The 20,361-nt window shown below is 43.4% G+C and overlaps 2 protein-coding genes across 6 annotated transcripts in view; one reads left to right on the top strand and one right to left on the bottom strand.

The window, feature by feature from the left end:
• Window positions 1-18,183, bottom strand: part of BCL2A1 (BCL2 related protein A1) — a 35,077-nt gene extending 16,894 nt beyond the window's left edge. The window contains exons 1-2 of one of the 2 annotated variants that reach the window (XM_079317550.1): window positions 17,744-18,183; window positions 12,288-12,465 (exon numbers count right to left, since the gene is read on the bottom strand). The gene's annotated coding sequence lies outside the window, so the exon portion shown is untranslated. Of the gene's footprint in view, window positions 1-12,287; window positions 12,742-17,743 lie in introns of those variants that run through there. The other variant, XM_079317549.1, reaches the window with a different exon arrangement.
• The window catches only part of ZFAND6 (zinc finger AN1-type containing 6), a 36,118-nt gene continuing 27,102 nt past the window's right edge, over window positions 11,346-20,361 (top strand). Inside the window, exons 1-2 of one of the 4 annotated variants that reach the window (XM_079317546.1) lie at window positions 11,346-11,550; window positions 14,206-14,296. Coding sequence is in view for 1 of the 4 variants with exons in the window: in XM_079317545.1 (XP_079173671.1) it covers window positions 18,471-18,472 (2 nt within the window). In the remaining 3 variants the exon portion in view is untranslated. Of the gene's footprint in view, window positions 11,551-14,205; window positions 14,297-18,318; window positions 18,473-20,361 lie in introns of those variants that run through there. The other 3 variants (XM_079317548.1, XM_079317547.1, XM_079317545.1) reach the window with 3 other exon arrangements.

Genomic DNA, 20,361 nt, shown 5'->3' on the forward strand with positions numbered 1-20,361 from the left:
AGAAAGTGTTACTCAACACTCAACACAAGCAAATGTGACAGCAGCTGGGTCTATGGTTAAGTCTAATCTGCTCTGAAGTGAGAACTGACACAGGCCTAACCCTGCTGGATGAGTCAGTGGCAGAACCAGGGTGAGAAGAGGAATCCCTTATTACCAGCTCTGTGATATAAACACAAGCCTTCCCTCTCTGCCTTCCCAACCCTTCATTAAAACAGCGGTAGCTGTTAGATTTTGTTTATTTTTTTTTTCTCAAGATGAACTTTCACCTATTTTTTGAGTTAGGCAGGAATCCTTCTTCTCCTTGCCTTGCTCTTCCTCAGCTTTCTCTCTTCCCATAAAGCATCAGAGTGTCAGGCTCCTCATGTTTGCCAACATAAAACAAAAATTGCTCAGAATTACTAACGCTCCATATTTGCTTGGTTGCCCCATACCTGTCACCAGGTACAGCTCTTGTAGCTGCATTTCATTCTTTGTGGGGCACTGCAGCCCCACATGAACATTTAAAAGCTGTGAGTCAGGCCTCCAAGAAAAGTCATGCATGACTTAAAATCACAAGGTTGATCAAAAACAATAAAATGCATATTTTCAATTTGCCTTTGGGTTTTCTAAGGCTGTGAGGCACACCCATTTCAGGTCTTCAAGCCCTGATTTGCAACCATTAAGGCTAGAAATTCAGGGTATTCATTTGTCATGAGCTACACATAATTCTTGTTTTCAAAAAAACAGGAAATATTATAAGACCTAATGGCCAGAATTGGCAGCACTGGTGCTAACACTGAATGTACTTACTGAAACTAAATGTGTGATTTTTTCCTTTCCATCTAGAATGAGGGTTTTGCTTTTCACTATGAGGGTTTTCAGCACAATGTCTCACTGTTCAGATATGTCAAACTACTTGAGAAAGTGTAGATTGCTTTTGCTGAGGCTTTTTAAAAATTGTATCAATGGTTGGTGCTGGATGAAAGCCACAGGGGGATGTGTCCCCTGATTCTACACTTTCAGAGCCTGTGGTTGACTGTGCCCTTGATTTGGTTTGGGTTTGGCATATTTTGTTTCACCTCTTCACATTCACACAGCTCCATACACTTGGACTGAATACTATTCTGAATTTACAATGAGAAAAATAAGGGAAAAAAAAGGAGAGAAGACTAATTTTCTCACTGTAAATTTTGGACATCATAGCAAGATGGTGAAATGGCTGGACTGGGCACACCCCATCCTCCAGACCTTCAGACTAAACACCTCCCTGGCAGCCACGTCCCTCAGGTAAATAGGATTCTGCAAAATGACAATGCAGCTTGTCTGGGCAGGGGACAGGCCACATCTCAGAGTAAATAATGAGCTCCCTCAGGGGCTCATGGCCATGGCAAACACCACCACCTTCTGCTCCCTGTGCGAGATGCAATTCCTAGAGCTTGTGTTCTTGGATGCAAAGACAGCACTAAAAGTACCTGCCAAGACATGTGGGCCTTCCCTTGAAAAAAAGGGTGAGAAAACAAAATACATATGATAGATGTTAGTCATGTTGCTTATTGCACTGTTGGCACACTCCCCACCTGGGGCTCCTGTACTCACATCCAGGATCTGGGGATGAGTCACATGTACTGCATATGCACTTATGGGCAATCTCAGCACACACAGAACATAATGGGAATTTCGTGATGTCCCAACTTGCTTTTGCATCACTTTGTGCAATGAGATGTCTGCAAATCCTAGACAGAGCCCTTTTTCTCTGAGATGAGTTGCTGAATGGAAAAACACAGCCTGCCCACAGGGAGCTGCATGTGTGGAACACGAGGGATTTTGCTAGAAGAACAGAGCAATGCTGCACGTTACTGCTGGCCATGTGGCCTTGGTGATGATATGCTGCAATCTCTGGGTTCGTGGTACCACTCAAGAATCTCTATTAAGCAAAAAGTTTGCAGCCTCCACATTTGTAAAATAAAGCTGGTTCTGCATGATTCCCCAGCATATCAGAAAGCAAAGACAAATAAGAACACACTGAACCTGTATTTTGAAGACTGAAAGTCTGTAAGCAAATCACATGGCTTTGGGGGACCTGAAATTATTTCTGAACAGCTTGTGTTGACAACTTTCTAATTTTCCTTTAATAGCTGTGTCTGTGCTTGTGTGGTTCAGCTTCCTACACCTTATCTAATAAAGACATCAATGTTATTTTGTATATGTTAAACTTTGTTTTATTTTTTCATCTAGTTCCTCAGTCACTAACAGGAGATAGTGTCATATGCAGGGCAATTATTCAGGCATTACAGGATGAAAATGTGGACTACATTTCCCTGGGAAATAAAGTTTTCAGACAGTCTTCTCCACATATGGAAAAGGAATGAAAGCTTCAACACTGTCTGCTCTGGTTCCCTGCTTGCAGCTATAGATAGGTCGGTTTTTTGTTTGTTTTTTTTTTCCTTTTTTTTTTTTTTTTTTTTTTTTTTTCTCAAAAAGAGAAAGATTGTTAAGAACAAGGACTCAAAATGTAAGGACAAAAAAAGCATGGTGCCAACATAAGATGTTGAAGGGAAAATGTTTGTTAGCTTTCAGTGGTAGTGTCACACTTCCATGAGGTTGCTTTACTGCAGGCAAAACACAACAACACACAGCAATGAGTAAAATACTAAATGCTGTGGAGATTTTTAGGAAGACATTTTTATAGTTCTACCAGGTGCAGTGGCATTCTTTTAATTACCTGGGCATGACAAAGAATGCTGAAAAGCTGAAGTGTTAATTTTCTGCTTATACATAAGGCAATAGAGATAAGGACAGGGAGGGAACTGAGCTGCAGGTAGAAGATTCTGATCTGTGCACAGAAATGGGCAATGAATTTTGTTCTCATCTGCCCATAGTTTTTACACTGCTAACAGGTGGAAATCATTCTGAAGGGTATAGAACACAGTCATAAAAAATGTCACTTGATTTATCCATCAGATGAATTCCAAATACTGATGTCTTCCCAAATGCTGGCACTCTACAGTGTTTCCTGTTGTGTCTTACTCAATTTAATATATGTAACACTGTAAGGGGTAACATGCCCAGTCACCTGCTACACCCACCCTTGTCTTCCTCCAGACATTTACTCAGACATTTCTCAAGACCTTACCAGGGGCTCATTCTTCAGGGGAAGAATGAGTCCTGATTCCACTGAAATATTTTCTACAAGGGGTGTCAATAAGAAATCAAACCACGTTTTTGGCAATTAATCAAGTTGTCCCCTGTACTGTGTGTGTAAATACTTGCCCCTGTGCTAGATCTGCTCCCTGGAGAAATGCTTCCTTAGCAAGAGACTGAGCCTGAGAGCACCTGAGCATCTGCCATGTCCTCAGCTCCTGATGACTTCAAGGACAACTGAACTCATCCCATTTTTATCTGCCTTCTGCAGGTCCTCTCCCTTCTTCAGGAGCTGATATATTCCTACATAATGAGCACTCTGACACTCAGCAACTCACAGCATGAGGGATTATAAGGTAGGGAAGTATTATCTAACATCATGGCAGAGAAATTATGTATTTTGCCTGAGATCATACAGAAGGTCTCTTGTAGCACTCAGAAAAACATCCCAGAGAAGTAACTTTTTGTTAGGTATGGACAAATACATACGTCTTTAATGTTTATTTTCTCCTGTTTTACTTATAGCTCTGCTTTCTCTGATTTACTCAAGACTTAATATTGATTTTGAACTACACTGGGGTGTTTTGTTAGTAGAAAACTTTCTGGTTTATGGTTTGTTTTTCTCCCAATTCCTCTCTTCCAGTAGCATGAGCTCTGGCAGCCCAGCTCCAGCACAGTCAGCAGTAGTTTTGTGAATGATCACTGCTTCTCATGGTATTTTCTGCAGACACTATTGTAGCATAAAACAGCACACAGGTTGTGTGTCTGTTCTAAAGTTCATAATCCAGCATTTTAGCACCAATGCTTCTCCATCACTGCCTTAAGCTGTGAGCTGGGCCAGCTGAGTCATAAAGTAGGTCACCATCCCCTTCCCCAATCCCAGAGAGCTGGAAACATCTCATGGGGAGGAAGATGCAGACAGAGGGGGTGATGAACCTTGTCCTTCAGTGGCCAGGCCACCACTGCCCATCTGGGGAGCTGTGACCCAGGGATGTGATCACTGCTCTGGAGGTACACACTGCACAAGATCTTCACGAGCTGGCTTGATTACCAGCAGCACTCAAGTTGTTAAAGCCAGAGTTTGGCATTTAGTGACTCAGTGAGTATTATTCTGATTGTTTTTGCAGCCCTACCAGCCATGGCTGCTGGTACAGAGCCTGAGCTCTGGCTGAAGGTGGGCTGAGCACACCTGTGCTCCATAACAGCCACATCAATGCAGACATAACTTAATGTTGACATTTTCAACTGTGTAATTAGGTATGCCAGCAAATGAACAGCAGCAGTACTGAGCACTATTCTTTGTGAGCTCGATGTGGGGTGTGTAAATATTTTGCCTCAGTTAAGGAAGAGAAATTAGGGAAAATAAATATTCCCAATCACATTCTAGAGAATGCTAGACAGAAGAACAGAGCACAGTATAAAGCAGATTTTATAAGGCAGTATTTACAAAGACCTTACATTACTTACACACCCCAACATTTTCGTGGCTGAACTGCATGTGAAACCCACTATATCTTCACATGCAGGACACTATATTCTAGGAGGTGTGACTTTCAGAAGTACCAGAGTTTTTTAAGTAAAAAGAGAAAAACCAAAACCCTGCAGCCTTCTACTGTGGTATGCTTCTCTCTTTCTGCAGAACTTGTTCTTTATTGTGGCCACTCTGATAATTAGAAATTTCCCACAGGAGGAAAGATTTTGCAAGCCTCTAAGATGTCCCTTTCATTTAGAAGAAGAGAAGCAGAAAAGTAAGGAGGAAGCAGAGAGAAGCAAGCTGGGAGAGAGGTGTGATTTATTGCTCTTCAACTGTAGACCTGTCAGTGATCCAAATCCTTAATCTTGTTCTGTGTGTACTTTTTCTCAGGAAGTCCACTGGGCATGTCCTGTGTGTAACTCAGGTAAGTTGCTAGTATGGCTTTTTAATATCTCCTGGGCAGTGAACAAGGCATGAAAAGACAGTATAGGGAATCAGGCATCAGAGTTTCTTCATATAAAATCAAATTAAATTAAACAGTATTTCAGCTGGACCAGATCTGCTTTTGTAAAATCTATCAGGGGTAGGGTAGGAATGAGGATGGACAGGCCTCTGCTCTGATTCTGTCACTGTGGTCCTCACACAGGCTACAGCTCAGAAGTGATACTACCCAAGGGATCCTGATCTGTTACAGGAGAACAGGAACACGATACCTGTCCCTCTCTGCACCTCCCTTCTCCCCATGTAGAGAGCAGGGAGCATGGTCAGTAATCTGTGTTCACAAGCAATTCCCTGGGAAACTGCCAGCACAGAGGAGAGAGATGGATAGACTCTGTCCCTCCTGATGTGGTACAGTGAGCAAAGTACACTGCAGAAAAACAGGGAGGTTGGGCCCAATTTCTGGCTAGGATGACTTGGGAATTTCTGTGATTGCTTTAGAATCCTTGACTGAAAGGTGCTACCCAAAGGCAGCCCCAGCTATCAATCTTCCAAAAGGCATCTTTTCAGAGGGAGGATACCAGGACAGCAGTGATCCCATCTCAGCTTGGTGAGTCCTCTGCCAAAGTTAATGAGAGACATCAAAGCTGATTATGACACAATACTTGGATATTGTGAGACAAAAATATGTGCTGTAGGTATATTAAAAGCCTCAGCCTCAAATTTCCTAAAGAAAGCATACAAAATCTCAAATGCATTTTGAGGATCTGTGAAACTATAGAAATGTCCTGTTTTATAACTTTCTCCAGTAGAACATTTTATTTTATTTTTTAATATATCAAAATCTAATTACATTTTGACAGAGAAGAATAATTTTCTAATTTAAGGAAACATTGATCAGATCTGCTTTGCTGTAAAACTTTTTATCACCTGCAAATTTCCAGCCATTCAAGTATCCAAGACTGCTTTAGAAAAAGACTTCAGGCATTATAATTTTACAAGAAGTTACTAGCTGCTTAGAGAGTTTTGTAAAACAAATGGTTTACTTCTAAGCAATCAAAGTGATTTTTTAGCTCCCCTAATGAGGTAGTTCCCTCAAGGAGCTGGAGAATACTGACACCAGATACTCCCTCCGTGTTTGCAGCAGATTTTTCTGGCATTGACAAATAGCCTGTGTGAGCTAGCAAGGTCAGATGGACAGGAACAGAACAAACAAGAGTGCCAAACCCATAGTAGTCTGGTGCTCCTGGCATTCCTGAGCAGGTGGGAAAACGGCTGAACAGAGATTTTTGTCATTTGGGACATTTGTATCCAGATCCTTGACAGGTGCTTCAGGCCTATTGTTTGCTCTCTAGACACCAGGATGTGTTCAGGCACAGTGTGAGCTAAGAGCTTTCCTACATGCAGTGGAGACAACAGAAAGTTGCAAAAGCAAAAATTGGCTCAGAATACCTTCAGGGATGAATTAAATTCTGCTGGATTTAAAAGTCTCTGAAGGAGTGCTGCTATTAAAGGATCACCAAGCAGTCCTGCCCTGACAATGGGATTTTTTTCTCCCCTTAAATTTCAAGGACTAGAGCAGAAACAGGTAGGGCCAGCTTTCCTGAGTGCATGGAAACTTTTCATGGCTGAAGCCATCGTGTTAGAGCATCTCCGATCCCTGTGCCCTCCACAATTTAGCAGGAATTGATATCCTCTGGGCTTTCCATGCATTTGTGGAAGGGTTTATGCATATAGTATATGGCTCCTTTAATGTTACAGAATTTAGGAATCCAGATTTAAAATAGTGATTAATGTAATTAATACTCAAATGCTGTAGCACATACAAAGCATAGACAGATGCATTCAGAGGGTTATGTTATGGGCAGGATTGGGAGCACAGAGAGGCTCCCAGTGAGACTGGAGTTGCTGTGTTGATGACTAGACACGCTCAGCCTGAGCCACTCCTGCCCTGAAAGACAGAGACAAAGCAGATGCGGGAGAAGAAAAAGCACAGAGGTACAAAATAACTTCTTTGCCTAAAGTTACTCATCAGCCCACAATGGCACACTGTTATCCTGAATGCTCAATGAACTGCTTAACATGGATATTAAAAGCTTAAGCAGGAGTCGTCAGGGCTTTAAAAGGCCCCAGCCCAGATTCTAGAAGGAAGCTCGCAGATCTGTCAGCACGTGGCAGCACAATCTGCCTCATTGTGAAAGTGCTGAGCTGCCCGGTGGCTCCGGCTGGAGCCTGGGGAATCCTTCCTCCCTGCCCAGGAACAGCCACTCTTTTTTGGTTTGCTCTCAGCCTGTGCAGCTCCAAGGTCTCTGAGCTTTGGGGCAGTGGTGGGCATTGCCTGGTGCCTGGCATCTCACCTGCCTGTTTTCATCCATTCATTCTCAACTACTATCTGTGTGTTTTTACCTATTATCATTGCTGATCACTCCTTTTTCACCAGGTGACTTTTTTTTCTCCCATCCTCTCAGAGGCAGAAAAACATTTTTTATTTTTAGGGATGGACTCATGTCTCTGACTGGAAAACCAGCATACAGAAAATAAAACAGAGTGTTAAAGTTTTGAACAATACGAGGCTTTTTTATTCCAACCATTTTCACAACAGACTTGATGAGTAAAGCTCCAGAATTCCATAGATAAATGCCAAGAAATTGGATTTTCATTTCTGCTTCTTTTTTTTTTTTCAAATGAGAAATAGTCCCTGGGTTGTTTTGGAAAATGAATGCTGAAAGCTGGAAATCCTGATGGTAATTGATGTTTTTTCATTTCCATATGTGCATCTTTCTTGCAAACTATGTAGCATCAGCACAGTAAATATCCTTTATGTAATTTAAAAGTAAAATGCATCATGGAGCATGCTAATAGAGCTTGATGGTAATATCATATAAACAGAAGCATGAGGGAGTCTGAAAAAATCCTGGCCAATTTCTGCTCTTGGCTAAAATCTTAAAACCCCCTTGAACTCAGTGGCCTTCTGGGCTTGTAAATATAAGCAGAATTTGGACTCTAATTTTGCAAATCTCTGAATGTGGGCATTGCAATGGAAAGCTGGCATTGCTGCTCATGAAGGCCACTGCCAAATAACTGCTGGGCCAAATTTCCAGTAGGTCTGGGTAGCTGAAACTCCAGCTCATCCTGTTAGGATAAGGCTTAGAACAGAGGACAACATACTTGTGGATAAAAAAAAAAAAAATCCAGTGAGACTCAAATAAAATAAAATTTAAGATTCACTTGTTCAAGAAAACTTTGTGTTTATTTCTTTTTTATTTTTATAGACTGTCTCTCAGGAAGCAGGAGCTGATGCTGCTCTCAATAAACCTATGGTGAAAATCTCAGCAGAGTCAGGAGCTGCACAATGGGCCCCAAACAACAAGATTAGAACTGAAATGATGTTAGCACTTAACATCAGATCCAAAGCCCACTGGGGTGAAGAAGAGACTTCCCATTTACCAGCTCTGAAGATAAACCCACCTCAAAATGAATACATTACTAAGATTCCTCTAGTGATTTCTAAAGCTTTAGCAAAAGAAATAACAAGCCACTATAGTAGAAGCAAACATAAAAGGAGCCAAAGGAAAAGGTCCTCTGTGTTAGCAGATAGATTAAATGAATTTGGGAGAAAGGAGTAAAAATCAGAAGAAACCTCTTTCAGAAAAATTGTGCCCATATTTTCTAAAGAGGTCTATGAATAGATAGATGGTCCTTAAAACCATGAAAGCAAGTTGTGCTGGGGAATGAAGATGATGGGAGCATTAATATACAAAAGCAGATGTGAGTAATGCAGGTCAAGGAGAATAAACAACGTTGCAGTTGTGACGTTGTAGAAGAGGAAGCAACGTTCACTGATTGCCTCTCACCATTTTGCTGTACATCATCAAATCACTGGCACAGCTGGGAAACCTTTCACCTCTCTCCTGCGTGTTTCAGCTTGGACTGGCATCTCCTGCCTAATTTTGGAGTTTCTCTTGGATTTCTCTGTCAAAGCGAAATCATGCCTGGTTGAATGAAGTTGTTCCATGAAGAACATCCCACTGAATATCAGGCTCCTCATGCTTCAGGCAGTCCCGTGCCCTACTGAACATTTGTGCACTCTCAAAAATAAAAATTATTCTGATCAGCTCAGGGTAGACCAGTAGCCTCCAACTCCTTCTCTGCAGTGCTCCACAGAAAACAGACTTCTGTTTTCAGCTGCTGGCTCAGAATCACTTGACTTCTTCAGCTGATTTCAAAGCCAAGGATGCCCCTCTCTGCGTGGTTAAAACCTTAGCCATTTCTCTGATTATACACTTCCCTTTTAATCTTTATCCTACTTGACTACAGCAAGATTTTTTAGACTATCAGTCCCTAGATCCTCAAACTAGAAAACTGAACTATTTCTTCAATATTATGCTTTTCATCCCCAGTGGAACAACATGTACATTTTATTTTTAAATGCATCCTTTATTCTACCCCAAGAATAAACCTGGCCATTTTGTTTGGGATTTTTTTTTTCCTCAGAGACAGTTTGACTACTCCTTTTTAATGCAAAAGGCACAAAACTCTCTGTTCACTATTTTCCTAGACGTTGTTTGCCTTTTCTGAGTTGTGGCAGCTTTTGACTGTACCAAAGTGATTCTGAGTGCTCCAGGAAACTCACTTACTCCATCATTATTGTAACTGAGTTTTCTCATTTCAGCACATGATGAGCGTCACCCGCAACTTGAGTAAGATCACATTTGAACATTCTGCTGCTCCCCCCTGACATCTGATGCCACAACGTAACATTTGTTGCACCATGTGTTGCTGGTCAGTAACTCCTGGCACTGTTTGCATTTCCCTTGTATTTACGCTGCTGTTCTGCCAGCTGCTGTGCTGGTCACTCACAACTGCAGAACAATCAGCTGGCCTTTTCCTAAACACTGAGGATGTTGTGCCCTACTATTCTGCATTTATATTTCCAATAATGAGATGAAACTTGACGCAAAGAAAGCAGTCTGAGAAGAAGCAGAGGGGAAAACAAGGTTTTTTTAAAAAAACCTACAAACATATTAAAAAGATGATCATGGAGAGCCTGGGAGGAATGTGATCATCACTCCCTGCAGCTCCTTATGATTACTGCCAAGACCATGAAAGCGCTCCAAGTAATGTTGTGGTGAATGCTGTGATACCCACATGCAATGCAGGTCATCTTCTGCTCATGCAACCTGGCATTTGGAAAACCTATTGCATCAGCAAAGACAGCCAAGACTGAATAATCTCTACCAAAATAGCTGTAAAGCTATGCTAGCACTTCCATGCTGGTTGCACCAGCATTTTCTAGTGTTGATCCAAGCTCAGATATTCAAAACAAACAAGGTGTTTTCTTCCCTTTAGTGCTTTTTCCAGGTTTATGTATCTACCTACTCAGCTCTCAACGTGGGTGAGAGCAAGCTCCTAGCAAGAAGTCTCTGCTTGGATTTTATCTTTGCTGAAATCTTTATGTGTCCCCTTGCAATGTTTTCCTCTGATAAAAAAAAAAAAGACACCAAATTTTAAATCTCTTCACAGTACCCCTAGGAAATCAATGATCCTGACGGGTCCATTCCAGCTCAGTATATTCTGTGATTGTATGAAATGAGAACGTTGTATCCAGCCTCAGCTTCTCTGGCTGCACAATCACACGCTTTTCCTTCCCTCCTCCAAAACTCTGCAAACTCCACTCACCTCCTGGCAGCTGCTCTAGCCTTGGCCCGCTCCTCTCCCCTTATCCACGGATAAAAATCTCCTTTAATTTAGCTTTGTCCCTGGAATCCTGTACTCCCTATCTGCTTCCAGCCACAACTCACTCATCATCCTTAAATCTCACCTTTAAAACCTCCCTGCATGGTTTGGGCTACAGCCGGCTGTGACAAGTGGGGAGAGTGTATTAAAAAAAATTAAATACATCCATATATATCGGGCGTGTGGTGGAAATGGTGTGCATGTAAAGAAGCTGTAGTGGATTGTCTAAGAGCCATAAAGAAGAAAAAAACCACCAACAAGCAGGTGACATTACAGATAATAAGACTCCTAGCCCACGCTGCCTTCCCACAGGGCACAGAGGCGAGGAGGCTCTGAGGGACTGAGCCCCGCAGGTACCCCGCTAGGAGAGACCTTCCCTTTCACGAATCTGGAGGGCGGAGCAGGCGCATCCACAGCATTTTCACAGCAAAATGAATTTATTTTTTGGGCAGGAGGGCGGACGCCGCCGCCCCGGCAGCCGCTGCCCGCTCGCCCTCCCGCCGCCGCCGCGCTCGCCTCAGGTCACCCCTGCGGGCGGGGGGGGGCGCGGGGCGGGTGCTGTCCCTTTAAATAGCATTCGGTGGTTCACGTCGCCGCCGTCGCCGTGTAATTATTACTCGCGGGCCGTAGCGCCGCCCCCCGCTCCCCGCGGCCTCCCTTCCTGGGCTCCGCCAATCAGCGCCCGCCCGCGTCACTCCGAGGGCAACGAAACACGGAGAAAGGGGAAAAAAAAGTTTGGTGAGGAGCGAGCGGGGCCGGCGGGCGCGGCGGGCCCGGCGCAGGTGAGGGAGCGCGGCGGGGCCGGGGCGGCCGGGCCGGGGCTGCGACCGCGGCCCCGCACCGCCGCGGGGCGGGGGAACGGCGGCCGCCCGCCCACCGGCCCCGGGGAGCGGCGGAGGGGCTGTGGGGAGGGTCCCCCCTTCGCACCCCCGACCCCCGCACGCAGCGGGCGAGGGGCTGCGGGGCGACGGCGGGCGCGGGGCCCGCGGCTTTTTCTCTGCCTTTTTTGGTGGTTCCGTCCTCGTCTCCCCACCCCCGGCGGGCGGCTGCGTGCGCAGGAGCCATCCCGGGGCAGAGGTGTTTGTACTCGTGTCCTTGGGTGGAAGGGAGAGGCAGGGGCGGCCCGCCGCCAGCGCTGGGCCCTCGGCACGGAGCGCGGCGCTCGGAGCGGCCGAGCCGCCGGCGCTGCCCCGCCCGCCGCGGGCCGCTGCCCCTCGCTGAGCCCGGCCAGCGCTCGGCTGCTCTGGGGACAGGAGCGCTCGGGAATCAGCGTGCACTTCGTGCTGTACCGCACTTCTGGTTAAACGCTTGCACGGTCTGTCGTACTTTGGCGTTTTGCTTTATGAGAAGTTATTGTTGTTGTTTTGGTGTTCGCCCAGGAACCCTGTGAGATTTAACCCAACTTGCCTCCTAGGCTTTGCCAAAAGCCTGGAGTGATAGATAAGGGGTGTGAACATCCACTCGTGTTTCCACAGGATGTTAGGATTGGGTAACCTTAGAAAATTACAAGGGCAGTTACCTTACTGCTAATAACGACAGCAGCAACAACGAAAATACAGAAGCTTCCACCATTTGTGCTGGTGTCATGTGGAGGCATGCGGCAAAACCATGGTGGTTCCTTCACCCCCTGCATGGATTGACTTCAAGTGCACCGTTGTGTTCTGAAGTCCATTCCCGAGTGTTTGTCCAGGCTTGTCCTAGAATAGGTGTCATTGCATAAGAGTTACAGGGAGCAAAGAGCGTGCCGAGTTTCTTTCACTCTTCTAAGGTTCTGTGCTCACATCTTAACTGTGCCAAACTCTATGCTGAAAAGAGAATGGCACAGCTTGGTAAGCTGCCTCGTGAACTTCAGAGGAAAAAAAAAAAAATATTCTCTTCTTCCTTGTACTTACAGTAAATGTTGTTGTTTGTCTTGTGTCGTCTTAAATAATTTTTTACACAGAGTGCTAATCCTCTTCTGAGCTGTGGATGATGGTAAGTCAACAATTGAGGAAGTAAAAATGTCAGCTCCTTCCTTTGTCTCTTTCTTGTCTGTCCTCTAACTATTACAGCTTTACTCTTTGAATTTTATCTGATTTGTTTTGTAGTGCTGAGGTATCTACACCTGTTCTTTATTATCACCTAACTTAGAACAAGGGGACTGTCTCGTTTCTGATTTGTCTTGTATTTGTTCAAGCCAAAATAAATGTATAATGGGAGGATTTTTGTTGCTTATGATACTGAATAACAAAGTCTCTGACATGTCAGTGACATAATTTCTGGGGTATATTACTTTGCAGATAGAGAAGAAGGTAATCTTCACTACTGGAAAAACTGCCTTGTGTATATATTTTATAAAGTACCTGTTAAAGTGTTTGTCTTAAAAACTTGTGAATCATGTTAAATTTATTTTAATCTGTTACTATTTAGCTTCTTGACTAATCATGAATTTATGGCAAAAATTAACAACATTGTATGTGACATAGTATACTTACAGGAGTGTGATTGAAGAATGTATGTTTACATTTCAACTTCTTGTTACTTCATGGTCTCAGATGGCACATTCAAAACCTTACACAAATAGCTTGAAAGAGATAGTGGCAAGTTATCAGAGAGAGTAGCATTAACACAAACTACTGAAAAGTTGCTATGGTTACAGATAAAGGTAATCCCTGTTTCTGTGAAAGTGTGTAGTTTTGGAACAGCTATATTAATCAGTCTTATTTCTGAGAAAATTGGAAGTATACAAACTTCTGCCTCCATTTTCTTGGCAGTTAATTGCTATGCAGCTTTTTTTTTTTTTTTTAATACTGAATGGGCTGTGACTTGCATTCAAGATACATCATTTGACCTACAAAGATTATTATAGATTACATATAAATGCACTTGGACTATGCTGAATTAAATGGAAACTGTAGTATACTTATTTTTGCTCCACCCAAGAGATACCTGATATCAAGGAAGTGTCTTTTAAAATGTCTAGGTCCTTTTTCAAGGACTTTGGCTGAAGCAAGTGATGTAGCCCTCTGTCACCAGAGACCTTGGCTGTGCAGCTGTACAAGATACAATTCCATGTTCTGATTTAAAGAAAAAATAAAGAAAAAATATCCACCCAACCAAATCACACACCCCCCCAAAAATCCCAACAACTTCCCCAAAGCAAAGCAATGTGGCAGCTGCTGAGAGATTGAGAACTGTTAGGAATATCTAGCTTTAGGCCAGGGGGCCACAGGGCAAGGGCAAATGATTCTGTTAAGGGCTTATTCCCTGTATTGAAAGAGTTGGGATTTAACATGCTGGAACTTTAATAACATCTCAAGTCAGCCAAGCTTTGGGTGGTTTGAGGTAGCTGCTAAAACATCCAGGGGAATGTGTCTGTCTGGTGTGTCTGTACTGCTGTCCAGACAGCTCAGCAGAGCTCTCTGTATTTACCACGTGCACCCCTTTGTTGTTTCCAGATCTGATTATTGCAGTGCTGTAGTTCATCTGGGATTGAAAGCAGCAAGAGGAATCTCAGAAGTTCGAGATTTCAGTAATCTCATCAGTCTGGTATGTTCTCTTCAAACTCCTGGAATAGCAAGTTGAATTCTTTGTATGTGAGGGCCTCCTTAGTTACAGCTGAGGATAAGTTTCCTGCTAGGTTTCTAGGATCTTGGCTTTTCATCAGCAATTTCATTCTCGGGAAGTAATGTGCTACTAAGAATTATGGTCTGTGTATTGTTGGGCTTTTGTGAAGGTTGTTTTTGGTAGTGGTGTTTGAAGCAGGACAATGAACCCAAGCTCTGGGGACCTTCAGTCAATATACACTCTGAACTTGTTTTCATCTTGCTTATCCAGCCTGGAAATTGCAGGTAATTTTGCAGACTTTCAAAATAAAGTCAGGCTGGAAAGGAGATGCTGCTAGCAGACTTTGCAGAGACTACACACTGATGTATTGAAGAGTGCATAATATGAAAAGGAATGTTTGTTTCTTCATATTGGGATTTTTTTTCCCACTGCTTTTAGGTAGACATGGCCTGCATGAAATACTGGGGTTTTTTTAGGTTTGATAAAAAAATTAATGCTGCCTCAGAGTCATTTCTCAAATGGAAAAGGTCTGAAATTACTATGCTAATATAATCTATAAATTGATATATTTCAGAAATACACAGCAAGATTGAGAACTATTGTTTATAAACAGTGTTAAGGCATCTGATGGTGTGAAAGGCATGGGAAGCTAAATATTACTTTGAAAGCTGTCTCTAGTAAAAAGAATAGCTAAAAGTCTGAACTATAATAATAATAAAAAATTCAGCATGTGCTGTAGTGCAGACATCATTGAGAAGCACAGGGTAAAGGCCTTTTCTCCAAAGCCAGCTCAGTGTGTGTATGCAACAGATCAGTTTCTTTACTACTTATTAACATGTACAGAATCCAGGAGGTGTAATGGATTCAGGACTGAAAACTTGAAAAACCAGGTGCAGAATAGTGAGGAAAGCTCTTGTGATCACACTGATCTACTGGGACCTGGACATTGAGTAACCATCTCTTCATCTAATCCCTGAACAGCCATCACATGTAGCTTTTGATCACTACTATTCTTGTCTCTGTTTGAACTGGTGACTTAGAGATGGAAGGCTCTGTTCCTGATCTCTTGAGCTGTCAGGTCTCCCAAACTTGTTGTCTTCTGCATGTGTGAGATTACAGAACAAATGGCCTTTTAGCTGTTCTATGATTACTGTAGTCAAATGAGAGTCAGGTGCTCTCTTAGTGTCCAAGTCCAAAGTTGGGTAGCAACAAACTGATTTTTTTTTTAACACTGCTGTGGAAGCTTCCCTGTTTAGTGTTCTTGCAGCTGCAATCTGCTATTTTATTTTTTTCTGCATTGCTACATATATTGTAAGAGCAACAAAGGCTTAACTTGAGCCTGAGTTAATGTGCCTGTGTCATTTTCCCAGAATGTATGTGTGTTTAGAAGGAAAATAGATGGCTTTTTGCTGAAACATAGACTGAAAATTAGGCTTTTAAATCTGATTTTACTACATTTCCTTCAGCATGGGATAATGACTTGAGTAGCAATTTTTTAATGCAATTTTTAACCCAAGATTTAGGTACAGAAGTGATTTCTAGTTCAGTAACCTAGGGTCAACCATGAATCTAGCTTGGATACCTCACTTCACAGACAACATGGGGATCCTCACTTTTATCAGGATAGCAAATTACTCTTGGAGCTTTCTTATTAGGATAGTAATGGTGTGTGTGTGTGTGTTTTGGTTTTAAATGAGATGGGGTAAGCAAAGCTGGGAGGCCAGTGCTGGGCAGGGGAGAGTTTTCTTTGCCATCCCTTCTGCTCTGGGTCAGCCATGCTCCTGCTCACCAGAGGCTGGCCAAACTTCTGCCAGCTCAGAGACTCAAGGCAGGTGGAAGGGGCTGATTAGCACCAGAGCTGGTTTCAGGAGTTGGCCAGACTGCAGGGCATGTGGGGGGAAGAGGTGGGGAGGAAAAGGAATGGAACATCTCCCCTGTGGTGATAAGAATTGCTAGTTGCCCGTGTGACAGAAGCACGAGCTGAAGTGTGGGATGTTTGATGATAAAAATTACTTTTCATTGCTATTACAAGGGGGTGAGACTGCTGTGGTAGCAAATAGAGCTGGAGACTTTCAGAGTAGTATATTTGGTTTGGGTTTTTTTCCTCTCTTCTTTTTAAAGTACCTCAACAGCAGTATTGACTACAGGATTGTCATGTCTTCCAGCAGTTGGCAGTTTGGTTGATAAAATTTGTGATTTGTGCTGCTGTTTTTGTGGGCCTGGAGTTAATGTGCTCCAAATTGAAGCTTTCCAAGATTGGTTACTGAGATACTTGAGGGATGCTTTACTGGTCTGTTTTGTTTGCATGAACTGTGTTCTTGGTTTTGTTTGCTTAGATAAGGGTTGGTCAAAAAAAGTGTCATGCAAGTATGAATTATCCTCAGGGGACCCCAGATCAGCTCCCAGCAGTGCTGGCTCTTGCAGGGCACTGAATTCAGATGCAAGGATTAAAGTCTGGTTCTTTCCGTTTATATTTTAGGTGTGGTGGGGGAAGTTATGTGGATATTACTAATTCTGCTCTTGTAGTGTTTCATATATATCAGCTTAAAACCAATTGCTGCTTTTCAGTTGTACTTGGATTTGTGGCATGACAGGTTGCTTTAAAATAAGTAACACAAAATGTGCTATTTCATCGTTTTAGCAGAAGTAAATGTCCTTCCTGAAGGTGTTTTTTATGCTCTTTTTGGTGTACCACAGCTCAAGGGAACACTTAGCTGTAAATATTTTCCTGATGTTGCATAGTATTTGCAGTAAAGCAGTGTGCTGGACTGCCTTGGACTTTATTAATCTGTATTAGGGAAGTTAAAACTTCCCTGTTTTGTGGTGCTGGTGGTGGGTGAAGTAAGGGAAGGCAGGCAGCTCCAGCACTGGCAGAGGAAAGGTGACAAGAACCAGAAACAAGTTTTTCCTTTCTGCCTTTGCACACGACAAAAACAACCCAAATGTGCTTGTGCTGACAAGTGCTTTATCTTCCTCTAGCTTGATATTTTTAGTCGTTTTACACTAAGCACGTGAGAATATTTTACATAAGGCAGCCTTGCTACCCGGGTTAAGTCTTGTGTAACTATGATGATACTTGTGGGTGCAGGAGGGAACACTGACTGTGTTCTGGCTCTTCCCTGTGTTGCTTGTTAGGAATGGGGCAAGGTTCGTCTTGAACCAGGTGTCCTATCAACACTTGTGAAATATTTAAGCCTTGTTTTGTTTTTACTTATCTTTTCACTGGATAGATACGTAGGGAGTCACATCTGCGTTTGCACAGAGGAAAAAGAACCCCTTTTGAGCCAAAAGGCAGGTTTTTGTATGGTGCTGAGAGGAAACTCTGCCGTGAGAAACGCTCTTGTCATAACGTGACCAGGATCTTGCAAATTTGTTCAGTCAAGTGAAGCCTGAATAAGCACAAAAAGTTTCTGGCAGAAGCCGTGGTACCTTGTGGGATGGAGACAGTCACTTCCTGCGGAGCTCCTGCTGACTCATGCTTTAAATGGGTGGAAGTCTTTGGAACCGGCGACCCGGTGTATTTTTAGCCAGGGTTACTAATTTATATAGTGTGCTCGGCCTCCCAGGGTAACTCCAGTCACCCTTAAAGCGCGGATGGGCTCCAAACCCACAGCTAATTTTATCCCATAAGTGGAGCAAGCGGCAGTTGTGTAATTGCCGCGGGAGAAGCGTTCCCAGCTCGCTCGGGTGTTATCCTCGCTTCCACCCCCGACCCCCGTCCCCGAGCGAGGTGCCGGGAGGGGCGGGCGCCCGCGGGGAGCGGGGTCCGTTCCCCGGCATCATTCCGGGGGGCGCCCGCCCGCGGCTCGGGTTTGTGACGGCGGGAGCGGGGCACGGCCCCTTTAAGAGCGCGCGCCCGGGGTGCCCGAGCCCGCCCAGCCTAACCTGCTAGCGAGGAAAAGTTCTTTACGTGACGGACACGCCGCTCCGCCAATCAGCGGGCGCGGCCCGGCCGGCGGGGCGGGGCTTTTCCTCTTCGGCCAATAGGAGCGGGAGGGCGGGCCCGTGCCCAGGGTAGGTTGCGCCGAAGTGCAGCTCCAAGTGAAGTTAATCTGGGGTGAAGCGAACAGAAAATTGTGGAGATCGTGTTGGTAGGAATTTTGCCCTTCTAATCGCGTCGTGTGGCGTCGTTCCGCCCTCCGGGGCAGTGGAGTTCATGTGCGTGGGGCTTTCCTTCGTCGTTTCGCTCTCTAATGATGGCAGGATATTAACATTTATGCAGGGAAGCAGAACAAAAGGGCTCTTTAGACAGGAAATAAGGTGCTGAGAGGCTCAAACTTGACCGAGTTTCTTTTGTCATCTTTCGGCTTGCACCGGGTGTTCTGGTGTGGAAGAATCGAGCGGTTCCACATTATCTTATGAAGAAATGTTAATTCTAAAATAGCGAGGATAATGCTGCTGTTTTGGAGTTACACAATGTTACAGGAAGAGAGCTCGATTTTAACTCTAACTTCCCTGATTCTGATGAGATTGGAGGTAACTAATTATGACAGCTGCTGTGGGATTATTCAGTGATAGCATTTGCTCCAAGTCATTTGTCTTAAATTGTCCTTTGTTGTATCACTGAAGGCTGCTGTGCTGTTGTCTGTGTGTTTGTTCTTGATGAGAAGAATGTCTCGCAGGTCTTTAGCATTTAGAACAAAGATATGTAAAAACTATGTAAAACATGGCAATTTTTTTCTCAATTTTAATCAGTTTTATAGGGTGTCTAGGCCTGTAAGAGCTCTGATTACAAACACAGGCAGGAAAAATTAAGTGTTATTGCTCTGTGTTGCAGCTATTCCCCTTTCAGCTAAGGGGGGGAGAAAAGTGGGGGGAGGATTTTTTTTTTTTGCCTTTGGAATTGTCTGAATCTCTTTGGAAACCTGTGTTGCCTAATGGTAGCAGGTGTTTTATTTGAGGGAAGACTATTTTCAGTTTCTGCACCAGTTATATCATATGTGGTATTTTTAGTGACACTTTGTGCATCTGAAAGGGCTTCAGGAACAGGAAAAGTATGAATTGCCGTGTGTGGTATGGGATAGGGTGAGAGGGAGGAGAGCAGGAAGTGGTGAGGCAGGAAACAGGAGGGTTCTAATGAGAATGAAGACTTTCTTTTAATTGTCACCCCTTCTGCATTAGATGAGGCCACATACAGAACAAGGCTTTCAGATTGGGAAATCTGTTTTCTTACTTCCCTAAATATTTCTTGTTTTTATAAAATCACTTGGGTTGATGCACAGCTACTCCTGGGAATTGGAAAGAAATACTCATGTCCCTGATACTTGTTGAGTCTCAGAAGTTTGATGGGTTTTCTATGATTAGTCATGGTGATAGAAGAAAGGATGTGAAAAATTGAGCAACAATCTCTCAAGTGACCATGGAAAGCAATAGCTTAGACCTTAGTGAATGTAAACAAGTTTTATTTTTAAAGTATACCTTATTCTTTCAATTTTACAATGAGCCATTCTGTTTTCTCCCAAAATGCTGGGTATAGATTATTTTATGTATATATATATTGGTGTATATATATGGGCCAGTGGCTTATAGGTCTGACTTACTGTTTTGCTCTTGCTTTTTCTGTCTATGCCGTTTTTAAATGTCCTGTTTGTATTTAAACCCTGAAAATACTATTTTAGAATGGACAATGACTATATATGTTTTAGCTGAGAGCTGGGATGGGTTTCTTCTACTGGGTTTAAGATCAGGATATGTAAGTGTTTAAATACCTGGATATTAATTTCTTAGCTTCCATGTGATGCTAGGCCTAAGACTAAGTGTCTAGATCAGGTGTATGAGGTGGGGGCAAGAGGAATACTAGAGTTAGCTGTAATTTCTCCAAACTTATAATTATGTGTATTAGAACTGCTGAAACTGAAGGAGGCCAACTCAAGTATTTATATGCTGTTAAACATTACATTCAGCCAAAAACTAGTTTCTCTTAGAACAAGATAAAAGCTGAATACATGATGCAACTTGTTCCTGTTGCTTGATCACTGAGCAGCCATGTTTTTTGGGTCCCCTCTGGCCCCCAACTTAGTCAGGAAAGATGTATTATCTGGGACCAG

This window comes from Erithacus rubecula (assembly GCF_903797595.1).
Source record: "Erithacus rubecula genome assembly, chromosome: 14".
Taxonomy (NCBI): Eukaryota; Metazoa; Chordata; class Aves; order Passeriformes; family Muscicapidae; genus Erithacus; species Erithacus rubecula.